At 42.7% G+C, this 14,898-nt stretch overlaps 1 protein-coding gene across 2 annotated transcripts in view; it reads left to right on the plus strand.

The window, feature by feature from the left end:
• Nucleotides 1-13,871, plus strand: part of LOC136580984 (calpain-1 catalytic subunit-like) — a 54,602-nt gene extending 40,731 nt beyond the window's left edge. For both annotated transcript variants that reach the window (XM_066581936.1, XM_066581937.1), the window contains 4 exons: nucleotides 1,118-1,196; nucleotides 4,789-4,905; nucleotides 12,388-12,446; nucleotides 13,505-13,871. In XM_066581936.1, coding sequence (XP_066438033.1) covers nucleotides 1,118-1,196; nucleotides 4,789-4,905; nucleotides 12,388-12,446; nucleotides 13,505-13,531 — 282 coding nt within the window. In that variant the 3' untranslated portion in view covers nucleotides 13,532-13,871. The remainder of the gene's footprint in view (nucleotides 1-1,117; nucleotides 1,197-4,788; nucleotides 4,906-12,387; nucleotides 12,447-13,504) is intronic.
• Nucleotides 13,872-14,898: the final 1,027 nt, after the last annotated feature.

Here is a 14,898-nt window from a genome sequence, read left to right on the forward strand (position 1 = left end):
AGCAGAATGCCTATCAAGCCATGTCCGTGGGGTGACTTGATAGAATGCCTGCCTGATCGCAGTATGATGTAATGCCAAGCATTGCAAGTTGTTGTAAAGTTTTACTGACAATATTTATAATAAAACCAAAATACATATCTGGTATCGCCGCGTCCGTAGAAGTCCAATCTATCAAAGTAAGGCATTATTTACCCCGCATGGTGAACATCGTCAGAAAGAATAAATAGAGAACGTATTCCAAAATAGTACAATCGCAAACTACAGGACGTCCCGCAAACAATGAGCCGCGCACAACTATATCGAAGGAAAAAAAAAAAACTATATAAGTTTGGTATCGGAGTAATCGTACCGACCCAGAGAATAAAGGTATCAGGTCATCAGACGCACCGAAAGATGGCGGAATGCCAGTGTTTTTTTTTTCATTTTACCCCACTTAGAATTTCTTTATAGTTTTTTAGTACATTATATGGTAGATTAAATAGTACCTTTAAAAATACAACTCGTCCCGCAAACAACAAGCCCTCATACAGCAACGGCGATGGAGAAATAAAGGAGTTACAATCTTCTAAAAGGGGGGAGGAAAAAACGAAAATGGGAAAAAACCAAAAGGGCCGCGACCTTAAGGGGTTAAAGGGGTCCTAAATATAGAAGTGCCTGGTACTGCAGTAGCACGGCCATCCTTAATGACAAACCACAGTGCCTATGAAGAGGTTGCAGCACTCACATCCCGCTAGGGACGATTCATTGGTGGGGAGGTTCCAATGTAGCTTTCTCAATCCGCTATCTCCCCTTTTTTGCTCCCCTCTCACACGATTTAGTTTTACAGAGATAGAGCAATGCAGACTGCAGCTGCGTCCCCCTCCTCCTATGTGATATTTACTGTATTACCCGAGATGAATTCTTGATGACTGAGAAGGTTGGCAAAAGGGGCCCAGAGGCTCCTGGGAGATGTCACTGCCTCACTATGAATGTATGATTGGGGTTCATGTATGTGAATGTGCTGCTATGACAGCTACAGTTCTACAGGGATTCTCGGCATTTGTCTTATGGGGGGTCATGCTCTACAGGAGAATCCCCCGAGTTGGAGGCATCTAATAATAATCCTGTTTTTCCACAGTGTATATTTGCTAATTTGCACAAAGACCAGATTGACAGGATCTCGGCTGCTCAGCTGGTTGCTGCTCTCCAGTCGGCAGGTAACGGCGTGACCTAGATATACTCGCTCGGTATGCGCGGTTCACAGCGCTTGGACATTTTTTATTTAACACACAGTCAACAGAAGGTATTTTGGGTGAAGCTGAGATTCTGAATAAAGCTGCATTACAGAATGGAGAACCTCCTGCGCTGACTGCATCCAACCATGCAAATAGAGGGGGGACCTGACTACAAAATATGTCCCCAAAATGAAGAGATCCCCAAATCCTCGCGTGGTCCTCGTCTGTAAAGTGGCTTATTCTACCATACACTGACATGCCAGAAGTCATGGGATAGCGGTATACAAACTGACTATGAAGTGGAGTTACCTGAGGTGACGGCTTGGGACCGCCCACACCTGTATAAGTTGTGAGGTGTCCTCTTGTGAGTGAGGTTGGACAATGGCGGGGCGCTCGTGGCAGGGGGACGTGAACTATCAGAGTTCAGACATGATAGTGGGTGCCAGATGGGTGGGACATCCTATTCCAGATGTTTTGCAGAAATTTAATATTCCTCAATCCCCAGTGTCACATGAGTTCTGGGAATATGTCATAGTAGGCATTACCACCCACAGTGGACAGAGCAATGGCCGCCCACAGGTGCTTAATAATCACATCCGGCTAGAATAGTCCGTGCGAACAGAATCTGACAGAAATCACATTCATATTCCATGCAGGATCGGACGGTTTCCATAGACTTCAATGGAGCCATCCATGTGGGAAGCACAGAGAAGTGGGGCGTGCTGAGATTTGTTTTCCGGACCAAAAGGTCTTTAAAACCAATCCGCATGCTTTCATTTATGGACGCCCATGCTTCTCTATAGGCGGCTCGATTTGCGGATCTCCCACGCAGGGAACCCGTTCAGATCCAAAAAAAGCAAATCCGCCCGTGGACACTGGGCCTCAGGCAGACAATCCTTTAACAAGGAATCCACAATATGAAGGCGGCTTTTGGTGGAGACACTTATACTAAATGGAGGAGAATACAGAGACTTCACCTGGTGATTCCACATACAAAGGGATGGTGGTACATGGCGCTGCTGGATAGAGGAGGATGGCAGCTGGGGGGCAGATAGCGCTGATTTATGGATCAGCAAGAGACGTTTTATGAGAACTACCAAAAACAGTGCGAAGCAAAACTGTCGACACCAACCAATCAGATTCCAGCTTGTATTTCCCAGCTCTGACAAGTTGCAACCTGATTTTTCATTTTCAGCAGTTTTGATAAATTTCCCCCATTGTGTCTCAGTGTCGGAGTGTCTCATTTAACCGCATTCTCCGCTCCGGCCAATAACATCTTATCAGAAAGGTCCCTTAAAATATATCGGGTCATAGGCTGTACATGGGACTGCGGGGGAATCTGGCAGCAAGTTATATTTCTCTACAGCGCCCCCACAGGACAAACAAAGTATTGTTATGCATTTCTTATCAGTATGAACGGCTTGCCTATGTAATGCGCGGACGTTACATCTCTGTAGCCTCTCTCCACCTGCGCTAGTAGATGAGGGTCTGGAATAGGACCTGCATCCATTAATGCGATTTTGGTAACGAGGTATTTTAACGTTTCCTGCTGTTCAGCATTTCACTCACTAGCGACATTCTTGACAGTGGATTGAGGCCGGCTTCACACAGGCGTATTTGTGCGTGCGAAGTTTGATGCCAATGTGTTCGTTCACATCGCTGTGTTTTACACGCTCATTTACATACAGCATGCTCTATTTTTCTGCGTACTTGCACACCAAACGTCCCCATAGAAATAAATTGGAAGTGCGCAACTGTGCACGCAATACGCACGGAGATACGTGAAACACTACATAAGGGCTTATTCAGATGAGCATATATCAGCCGACGTTTTCACAGCCGGACGATATACACTACCGTGTGATGCACGGGCTCAGCGAATATGCCATCAGGCAAGTGGAGACAGCATAGCTCTGCTAATCTCTCTCCCCCCACCCATCGCCGCCTCACCTCCTCTCTCCTCCCCTCTGGCTGTTTGCAATGGGAGAGGAGGGATGGGGGAGGAGCTAAGCTCAAGCCCCGCCCTTTGTCCACATTGCAAACAGACGGAGGTGAGGAGAGAGGAGGAATTTAGCAGTCACGGGGCTTATCTCCCTCCCACCTCCCTTCTCCGGCCGCTGTCATTGGCTCCTATAGTTCCAGGACTATCTCTCCTGCTGGGCACTTTACGTCACGGGAATACGCCTGTGTGATCTGATGCATTGGAACCCAATGTATCAGATGGTAGCGTATGTCGGCCGTGAAAAGCTTGTGTGAATAAGCCCTAATAGCGCAGTAAAATGAACACATCTGGAACTCATTAAAACTAATTAACCATTTCAATTAGTGCGTCTTTGTTATGAATGAATATGCCAAAACGCACATGCAAAAAAGCATTGTTCATTCCACAGATACGCTTATACTCGTGTGAAGCCGGCCTAAATGTCACAAATCAGCAAAAAAGGGTCAATTACAGAACTTGCTGATTAATCCTGAAAGATGTTATTACACAACATGGGAAAATGTGGAACAACATGATGTGATGTGTCCGCAAAAAGCACAAACAGTCCCAAATGTAAAATTACTGTTCACCCGAATGAAAGGTATAACATCATGGCCCTTACTCTCTCCCAAAGTAGAGAAAACCGTGCCCTATAACCCGTTCCTCTTACTTGCCCTTTCATAAACTTGTACCTACCATGTCCTCGTGGACCGCCTGTCGGAGGAGGACAGCGGGTCGTTCTGCCTACCCTGTAATGTCTATAGAGTTTGTATAACTTTGTTCCATCTCTGTGCATAGTCATTGCTTTTGTTGCTTGTCCAATTAGGGCATGTGGCCCTCAGACACTATCCTCTGCTCATGGGCTCCCTTAGGCTGGGTTCACACGGGGCAGAATCTCATCCACACTCTGCGGACAGTCCACTGCAGCCAAGCCACGCTGAAACTGACATACTGTGCGGAATTCTAAGTTGCGGCATGTCAATGGTATCGTCGTTTCCGCTGCGGGCTGTCTCCTCTCTATGGGGCGAGATGGCTGCAGCAGAATAGAAGCAGACAAATCGCTTCAAACCGGCGCGGGTTTTGAAGCTGCCTTTCAGCTGCAGAAATCTGGCAGAATTACCTTGCAGTCCCACTGTGGATATTCCGCGAGATTACCCTCCCCTGGGAACGTGGCCTTATAGATGGGGTTTCCTGCTCCTCTAGCTATAGTGAAACTCCCAATAATAATTGCATATGGCTGTCTGGCTGCAACATAGGATAGCTATGGCAAACTGTCCTGCGGAAACATCATAATAGGCAGTGTTGGTCTATATGATGGGCTTCTAGTCACTCTGAGCCAGGAATACCTTGTATATTCCGTGCCATATAGTATATACCTGAGTCCAAATCTATACTCACAAAAAGTAGGGGACAGATGGAGGATCGGTCACTGTAGGATTAGCTCATACAGAATGTTGTTGTAGTCTGTAGCCATGGAGGTAAAGTCTGCATAGAAGCTCCAGACAGATACAATATTGCTAACTTTCTTCAGCACTGCCAACCAAGAAGCCTATACATAATGCAATCGTCATGGATCTTCTTTGCCTCTGGTAGGTCTTCCTGCAGATGATTTTTTGATCCGTTTGGCCCAAGTAAGGTATGGAGATCCAGATGGTTTCCTCAGCTATCCTGATTTCATCTGCTGTCTACTGAAACTTCAGAGCCTGACAGGTAGGTCTCTAAAATTCTTCACAAGAATTACATCCATAGTGTCACCATTATAATACTAGTGGATGCTAATAAGTCCTGACATAGAACAATTACATTGAACCATTATTCTACATAGCCCCCTCAGATATTAATGCACTTCTCACTGCAGCGCTGTACCTTCTTCAACGTATCCAGAAAAAATGCCTTCGGTTGGGTGCAACCAGGCGCCAGCAGCTGCAATGGCATCAGAAATGGAGGCAAATTTGATTCCCTTGAGGTGTTTCTTCAAATTAGAAAACTAGATGATAGTTCGAGGGGGCCAAATCAGGCGAATGAGGAGGATGATCCAGCATTTTGAAGCCGAGGTCAGCCAGCTCTGGGTGATGACCACTGTATGGGACAAGGCACGGTTGCGCAAGAACACTACATCTTGGGTCAACTTTTTATCCCTTTAAGACTTCAGAACCTCCTTCAGTTTATCCAGAAGTGTTGTGCAGTACACGGCCGTGATAGCAGACCCCTTTGGAAGGTGGTCCATAAGCAGTATCCCAGAAAACAGACAATATCACCTTGGATGACCACTTCTGCCCTCTGAACCTCTTTGAATGCGGGGAACCACTGTGTCTCCATCCTTTTGACTATATATATAAAAATCCACGTCTCATCAATCATGAGCAGTCAAGACAAGAAAGCATCAGCATCCTGCCGTAAGAGGCTTACACTCGGACATGTTTTTGATCTGCTGACATTTTGGGACCCACTTAGCAGACACCTTACTGATGTCCAGATGATCATGAATTATGGACCCGACTCTATGGAAATGTTCAGAGCCTCGCCTGTAGTCTTAGCAGAAATGTGCGCATTTTCCAGAATCACGTCATATATAGCGTTGATGGTTTCTACAGTCACAACTGAAGGTCTCCCTGAATGATCTTCATTGTCGGTGTTGAAGTCGCCAGTTTTAAATTTGGCAACCCAATTTTTCACTGTGAAGTACGAATGGCTCTTGTCATATAATGTCTGCACCCCGTCACCGTGAATGTCTTTGATCCACATCTCTTTCAGAAACAGGAAGATAGATAGACGGACAGATAGATAGATAGATAGATAGATAGATAGATAGATAGATAGATAGATAGGAGATAGATAGATAGGAGATAGATAGATAGATAGACGGACAGATAGACGGACAGATGGATAGATAGATAGATAGATAGATAGATATGAGATAGATAGATAGATAGATAGATAGATAGATAGGAGATAGATAGATAGATATGAGATAGATAGATATATAGATAGATAGATAGATAGATAGATAGATAGATAGATAGATAGATAGATAGGAGATAGATAGATAGGAGATAGATAGATAGATAGATAGGAGATAGATAGATAGATAGATAGATAGATAGATAGGAGATAGATATGAGATAGATAGATAGATAGATAGATAGATAGATAGATAGATAGATATGAGATAGATAGATATGAGATAGATAGATAGATAGATAGATAGATAGATAGATAGATAGATAGATAGATATGAGATAGATAGATATGAGATAGATAGATAGATAGATATGTGATAGATAGAAGATAGATAGATAGATAGATAGGAGATAGATAGATAGATAGATAGATAGATAGATAGATAGATATGAGATAGATAGATAGATAGATAGGAGATAGATAGATATGAGATAGATAGATAGGAGATAGATAGATAGATAGATATGAGAGAGATAGATAGATAGATAGGAGATAGATAGATATGAAAGATATGAAAGCGCTGCGGAATAAGTTGGCGCTATACAAATAAAGATTATTATTATTATTATATGAGATAGATAGATAGATAGATAGGAGATAGATAGATAGGAGATAGATAGACAGATAGATAGATAGATAGATAGATATAGATAGATAGATAGATAGATATGAGATAGATAGATAGATAGATAGATAGATAGATATGAGATAGATAGATAGATAGATAGATAGATAGATAGATAGATAGATAGATATAGATAGATAGATAGATAGATAGATAGGAGATAGATAGATAGGAGATAGATAGATAGATATGAGGTAGATAGATAGATATGAGATAGATAGATAGATAGATAGATAGATAGATAGATAGATAGATAGGAGATAGATAGATGGGAGATAGATGGATAGATAGATAGATAGATAGATAGATAGATAGATAGATATGAGATAGATAGATAGATAGATAGATATGAGATAGATAGACAGATAGATAGGAGATAGATAGATAGATAGATAGATATGAGATAGATAGATATAGATAGATAGATAGATAGGAGATAGATAGATAGATATAGATAGATAGATAGATAGATAGATATGAGATAGATAGATAGATAGATAGATAGGAGATAGATAGATAGATAGATAGATATAGATAGATAGATAGATAGGAGATAGATAGATAGGAGATAGATAGATAGATATGAGGTAGATAGATAGATATGAGATAGATAGATAGATAGATAGATAGATAGATAGATAGATAGATAGATAGATAGATAGGAGATAGATAGATGGGAGATAGATAGATATGAGATGGATAGATATAGATAGATAGATAGATAGGAGATAGATAGATAGATATAGATAGATAGATAGATAGATATGAGATAGATAGATAGATAGATAGATAGATAGATAGGAGATAGATAGATAGATAGATAGATAGATAGATAGATAGATAGATATAGATAGATAGATAGATAGATAGGAGATAGATAGATAGGAGATAGATAGATAGATATGAGGTAGATAGATAGATATGAGATAGATAGATAGATAGATAGATAGATAGATAGATAGATAGATAGATAGATAGATAGATAGGAGATAGATAGATGGGAGATAGATGGATAGATAGATAGATAGATAGATAGATAGATAGATAGATAGATAGATAGATAGATAGATAGATAGATATGAGATAGATAGATAGATAGATAGATATGAGATAGATAGACAGATAGATAGGAGATAGATAGATAAATAGATAGATAGGAGATAGGAGATAGATAGATAGATACATTAGAGACATTAGAAATGAATAGAGTTAATTAACTAATATCTGGGGAGTGTGCGGAAAATTGGATTTGAAAGGGTTAAAAGAGTTCTGCACTTTGTAAATGAAAGTTAGGCCGTCTGCACACGGGTATATTTGCATTGCAGAATCCGGAGCGGGCGTCTATCTCTGGGCTCTGCAGCAAATACTTTTCATAGCAAATGAGCAGAAATCAATTTTCTCGGAGGAAAAATCGCAGCATGCTCTATTTTAGTGCTGTGTCCGCAAGAACGGCTTCCATTGAAGTCAACAGAAGCCGTCCGACCCGCGACCTATCCGGAATTATAATTGCAGACAGGTTGCGGATTCTGCGTCATCACCAACAGTGCGGGAAAATGTGTATTGCTCATGTCCGACAAAGAGCCGTCTGGACCATACGCAGCACAGATAAGAAGAAAAGAAGACAGGTGGACACCGGCCGGGCACAGGCTCGTATTCCACTGCGGGGTCCCGCATCCAGAATCTGACCCGGTCGCGTGCAGCCAGCTTTAAGCTGATATTGTGGGTCATTCTATGTATGCAATGCAAGTATTGAAGTCTGTATACACAGTTTATCCGGTCTCCTTATTACAAAACACCTTTACTAAGGATTGAGACACATATGATGCAAAAAAGGACCTGCAGCTGCCCAGAACCAAAAGCGGGGCTCCCCAGAAGCCCACATTGGCCCAATCACTCTGTGGGTGACTCTCCATAAGTACTACATGATAGTCTTCACTTCTGTGAGGAATGGCGAGTTAGTATGGAAAATGAGCAACGGGTCTTTTTATCAAAAGATGGAGGGTTGTGTTACAAGCACCAGGAAAGGAGCGTCATGTTGTATGGTGGCCCATCTGTGTCTACACTATATATTGATAGAGGCCCATTCTTGTAGCCTACCTTTTCACAGATGACCATAGAGAGCTAAAGGTTATATATTATTTCACCATCTTATGCTGCCACTATTATTGCTTTTGCGGGCGACACATGAGGCCTCCCGGCTCGGGACGGTTGTTATGGCATCTCCTCCACCTTTGTGGGTGCTGCTGTGTATTTCTCTCTTTGGATACACTTTTATATACTGTCCACCATCTGCACAATATCCACTCATCTGAACGTGACCCAAAGCCCGGACTGCATCTGCTCAGACGTGTCCTTGAACTACTATTATCATTTTTACTGCAGTGTACGGTTTTATAATAAAAGCCTGAGAATATTGAGCAGTGGACTCCGGTTTTCATCCCCCTTACTGAAGAGGAAATCTCTGGTTCCTCTTCCCATTGTACTCCATGAGCTTTCACATTTAATTCTCTTTCTCAATTCCTCATTCTTTGTAATGTTTTCACTATACCCCTTTTTTTTTTACTATGTACGGGACGCAGTTCACTTCAGAATTACTAAAAAAGAGAAATAAACCCCTTTAACCCCTTCCCTCCACAGTCATTTTCCATTTTTCGTTGCCATTGTCTCACCTATGCTTCACAAGAGCTACAACTGCATCAGGTAGTCAGAAAAGTAATGCGACCATCTTTGTTTGTCCAGGATCGGACGGCTGCTTTAATGCGACCTTGCAGTTTCGAGATAAAATTCTGTCCCAGGACTGGGGGGGGGGGGGGGGGGGGGGGGGTATATTACTTATAGGTGATTGCGTCAGCCATCATTCGGTTCCGCTTCTTCTGGGTGCCGTTTCCAGATGGCTGCCACCTTTTGCTGATTAAACTGTGCATTGCTCTGTGATTGACCTGCATTGATCACATGAGCAGTGCCGGCCAATCACATAGCATGTATAGTATATTGGTAGTCCTAATATAGGACCCCGGACTGGTAGTCCTGAAACTGGAACGTTGCGTTAGCTATTGGGATTTTGGGGGATACGGCATCCTGTGAGCGCACTCAACACCTCATCTGTTAAATTAATCAACTGTTGAGCTAATCTTGAATCCAAGTGTAGTTGCTTGCTGCTACCTAACAGCCCACAGATCCTGCATCAGTCAAATGTGGGCAGATGTTAGGGCCCAATGAGCTTTTGGGTTCCATGATGATTTGGAAAAAACATGAACTACAATTGTCACGCTGAAGACAGGGTAGACCGCCGGAGGGGAAGGATTCATTTTGACTCCATCTCTTCAGGGACCGCATACATCTGGACACAGCTGTACAACTGAAGCCGCTGCAGAGAGGGTTCCGTTATTCTACTCCGTTTGGAGAGCAGAAAAGGGGTACCCTCTGGCCAAACAGGTCCGGAACCAAACAGCTCTATATTGGGATCCGTTGGGTTTCCGCTCAACCGCCCGCCATTTTACTGTAAGAAAAAGCGTTGCATGCAGCACTATTTCATCCGGTATTTTGTGCCAGTCCTCCGAACAGAGAGAGGTTCCAGCACAGATGTGAACACGGCCTGAGATGGCTCTTTCCTTCCTATATTGCCATGTTACAGTAATTACATTTCGCTACATTCCGAGCTGTCAGTTTGCAGAGACACCTGCCTAATTCAGTTTTCCCATCATGTGGGTAGTTTGGACTGCAGCACCTCCTCTTCTCCCCGTAGCTGAGGAGCCTCGGGGATCTCGCTGGGCTGCGTTCCATTATACATTTACACTTCTCCGTTTTTTGTTAGTTTAATTGGCAAATTTATTGTAGGTTTCTCTGCTGTAAACATCCAAATTTAGACGTTCTCCTGTGAGCGCCAGCTGTTCCATCCACTGCTTTTCATGCTGCCGTCTCCACCATGTAATACAATATAATGAAACTCTATCCCCTCGGATGGAAACACAGTAACTGTTACATCTTGTTTAAGGAATTTGGCATGTACAGGTTGTATTTTACTGCAAGTAGCTGGCAGTATTGAAACACTGATTCAAAGCATCAATTCATTGTAACAATGCCGACTATTGTGGCTCTGCTACATAGCAGGGCTCAGGTCCCAGGTATTTAAAGGGGATTTGTCTTAATGATAGTTTACATAAAACTGGGGCCTCTATAACGTGAGCTAATGCAGGTATGTGAGTGAGTGCGCCTATGTACCACTACCCCACCCCATTGGAAGACCCAACTGAGGGGGCTAAGAGCCCATCAGGAAGCTTAAACAAGTTCATCTCTGCATAGAAATACGGTCAAAGGGGTTGTCCCACAAAAAGACCAAAGGATAGGGGATAATTACCTGATTGATGGGGATCTGACTGCTCACAAGAATTAGCGTCCCAAAGGTCCCAGAGGGAATGGAGTAGTGGTCATGTATGCATACCGCCATTATATTTATTTCAATGGGACTGACAGAGATAGCTAAGTTCAAAATGAATGGAATGGTATTGCGCATGACCAATGTTCTATTCATTTGGGGTGGAGAGAGAAGTGAACTAAACCCACAGTGAAGACTGAGACTAAAGGCCTGGGAAGATACCCTGGTCTTAAAGTGCTTAAATTGCATATGGTAGATAACAGGAGGTGCTGCCACCCAGATCAACCCACCGATGGTGAGAGGGTAGTATAGAAAAATCTGCTGTGTAGGCGCAACTCTCCAGAGGTTCCAATAAAGGTACCAGAACAATTAGATGAATATCCCACTTCTCGTTTTATTTAGAATATTAAAATTAAAATGCAGCTAATAAACGCGTTTCGGGGTAAACCCCTTCATCAGTGGTGCTGGGATGACTTCACTCTCAGGGAAGGGAACTCATAACCCTAAGTACGGGGTGACAGAGTCCTGAGCTGGAGCGCAGTGGTTAAAACGAGAAGTGGGATATTCATCCAATATTTCTGGTACCTTTATTGGAACGTCTGGAGAGTTGTGCCTACACAACAGATTGTTCTTTTAGCATATACTATTCATTTGGGGGACCTTCTGGTAAACATGAAGATCCCAGCAGTCAGACCCCCACCATTTAGATAAATATCCACTATCATGTGAACAGGGGATGAGTTTATTTTATGAGACAACCCCTTCATATCATAAATCTCTGACTACCTGCAGCCACCACTAGGGGGAGCTTAGAATCTTACTCCATTGAGCTGCATGTATGAACTGTATACAGTAAAATCCAAAGCTCCATCTAGTGGTGATTTCAGGCAGTCAAAATGATATCATTTAAATCCTGTCTATACAGGGACTTTGGAGCAGTAAAACTGAGTTATAAAAATATGATAGGACATTAATCAGCGCATAATTATGGGCCTATTTAAATAGTACAAAATGAAATTGTGTTCAAGGCTGGACATTAAAAGTGATTTATATCAATAACATACCATATTACTAACATCATATTCTGCATTTCTATATGAAACTATTAGGTAAAAAATAGACATATTGAGGCATGAATATCATTTTAATGCACGGCCAATATGGATCTGTAACTAACTTGTGATAAGTTTCTAGAAGTACAATAAGCTATGATCTTCTTCATATTCTGCAGAGAAGTTCCAGGCTGCGGACCCAACTGGCTCTGGTGAAGTGACCCTAAACTATCGTCAGGTTTGTATCTTTAAAAAGTTACTAAATAAGTCTACTTAAAGGGGTTCTCCGTTATGTTTACTATTGATAATATATGCTCAGAATAGGTCATCAATAGTTGATTGGCAAGTACCCATCCCTCAAGATCCCTACCAATTAGTTGATCCCAGATCCACTGTCAGTGCGAACTGCACTAAAAGTGCAGGGGGTAGACAAAAATATGAAAACACTGAATAAAATGCATGGGATTTTAATCATTAGCACTGAGCTGCCCTTTTGCCCCCTGCTTGGCTGAGAGATTTCCCACCAAATTTGTATTCACTCCACCTCTTGCCCTGCTCTGGATGCTTTTGGGAGCCAGCTGGTAACAGCAGCTGAGGGGCTCAAACCCCTGACCAATGGAACCTTGTTGCTTTGGTAGATATTCACTTCTGCCTGGCAGCATCTGTGTCATATGACGTCCACTTAAAACAAGAACAAGGAAAAAAAATCAAGAAAAGGTATATCCTGTGGACATAAACAACTCACTGATGAAAGGGGTTAGAGGAGGATGTCAAGAATCATTCTGAAGAGCAAAACAATGGTATCACTGAGCAGTGAAAGAACGTTGTCTGGTCAGATGAAACCAGATTTCTGTTGCACCATGCTGATGGAGGGGTCAGAATTTGGCAGCAGGAATCAATGCACCCTTCCTGTCAGCTGTTAGCACCTCTATTTAATTTGCAGCAACTGCAAGAAGTTATCTTGTCTACATGGGTCAATATTCCTGCAGAGTGATTTCAACAGTTAGTGCAATGTACGCCAGTTCAGAGGGTCAAAGGAGGTTCAACAAGCTATTAGGTGGGGGTCTCTGATAAAGTAACTAGTGTATAATGCAGTCTGATGGTGGATACATAAAGTGCTAAGAATCTATCGAAAGCTGTGGGGAGGTCAATATGTAAATTAGTACTACGATGTCTGTCCCAGTGGGTTTCAGAATTGGAGACCCTTATGTAGATTTTTCTGTTTTCTCACGTATTTATATGTGCTCCAATTATTAGGCAGCCCTATATAATATATAATATATGTTACCCCAACAGTGGTTGCTGCTGGCTGTATTCAGCTAACAGGGAAGGCTGAGACAAGATAACTGGAAGATCTTACACACAGACCTTATTAAACCCACCTCTGGTCTCCGTATCCCGTGCAGTATGGAAGATCACCAGGAGCAACCGTCTCATGGCCTTCAATCTGTATGAAGAGGGATGGAAGACAGGGGCCTCACTTATCCGGGAGCAGTCCTACCTCACAGATGGCATTTCTCCACGTTCCCTTATTTATTATTACATGTCTGATAATTTCATGAGTGATCCTTATTACTGTTGTGCAATAACCTGCAGCCACCACAAGGTGGAATCAGCGAAAGGCTCACAATAAATCAAGGCTTAATTGTGTCTTTTCTTAGAAGATGATGTGACAAAATATTTTTCTGCAAGCTTCCGCAGTTTATACAGAAGCACAATATGGATCTCACTGGTAATGATGTAAACAGTTCTGTGTTTACAGGAGATTGTTAAAAGCTCCTTATAAAGTAGCAGTAAATCACGGCTCTCATTAGGAAGAGCCAAAATGAAGAAGAAGAATTGCTTTGCTCACTAAAAGGCGCCACAGATGATCAGTCCGTGGCTTTAATATAGAATCCCCAGGAAGAACCAGTAGTTCTGTATGACCAATGCCCTGCTAGAACTTGGTAATGTGTCTAAGGCAGTGGTCTCCAACTTGTGGCCCTCTGGCTGTTGCAAAACCATAACTTCCAGCATGCCTGACAGCCAGAGATGTGGAGTGTGACACATAAGAGACCGCTGATCCAAATTGGAAGACTTGGTTCCTGTTTTTGTAAGGCCTCATAAACACGAGCATATATGAGATGAAATGCTGTATAGGGTCGTAGCTATATGGGAAGGTGGGGGGGGGGGGGTGGTAGTTGCAACTGCGCCCTGGTGCCTAAAGAGAGACAAAGCCCCTTTGCCACATATAAACACATGTGTATTAGGATTGGCACATGGTAGGCGGTTGGCCGTATTACAGATATTGTACGAGGGGCTGCTGATAAGTCTTTGGCTTTACCCAGAAAGAAATGAGATAGGAAGATGACACTTTCCATTTCTCCCACATCCTCCCACTGATGCCAGCACACTTCTTGCATCGGGATTCCAAGTTTTGTAAGCCTTGCAAAAAGAGGGATTTTGGTTGTGCCTCAAACCAGTCATCCGTAGCAGCCATGGCATCAAAAATGGTGTAAAATTTGGTCCCCTTGAGGTGTTTCTCCTGAAAACAGATGCTGGTCGGAGGGAGCTAGATCTGGTGAATAAGGTGGGTGGTCAACCTGCTGGAAGCCTAGCTCCACCAGTTTTGCCGTAGTCTCTTATGCAGTGTGAGCGGAGGCATTGTCTTGCAGGAACAAGATTCCTTTGCACAGCTTGCCGCACCTTTT

The sequence above is a fragment of the Eleutherodactylus coqui genome, chromosome 10 (genome assembly GCF_035609145.1).
Source record: "Eleutherodactylus coqui strain aEleCoq1 chromosome 10, aEleCoq1.hap1, whole genome shotgun sequence".
NCBI classification, from domain to species: domain Eukaryota; kingdom Metazoa; phylum Chordata; class Amphibia; order Anura; family Eleutherodactylidae; genus Eleutherodactylus; species Eleutherodactylus coqui.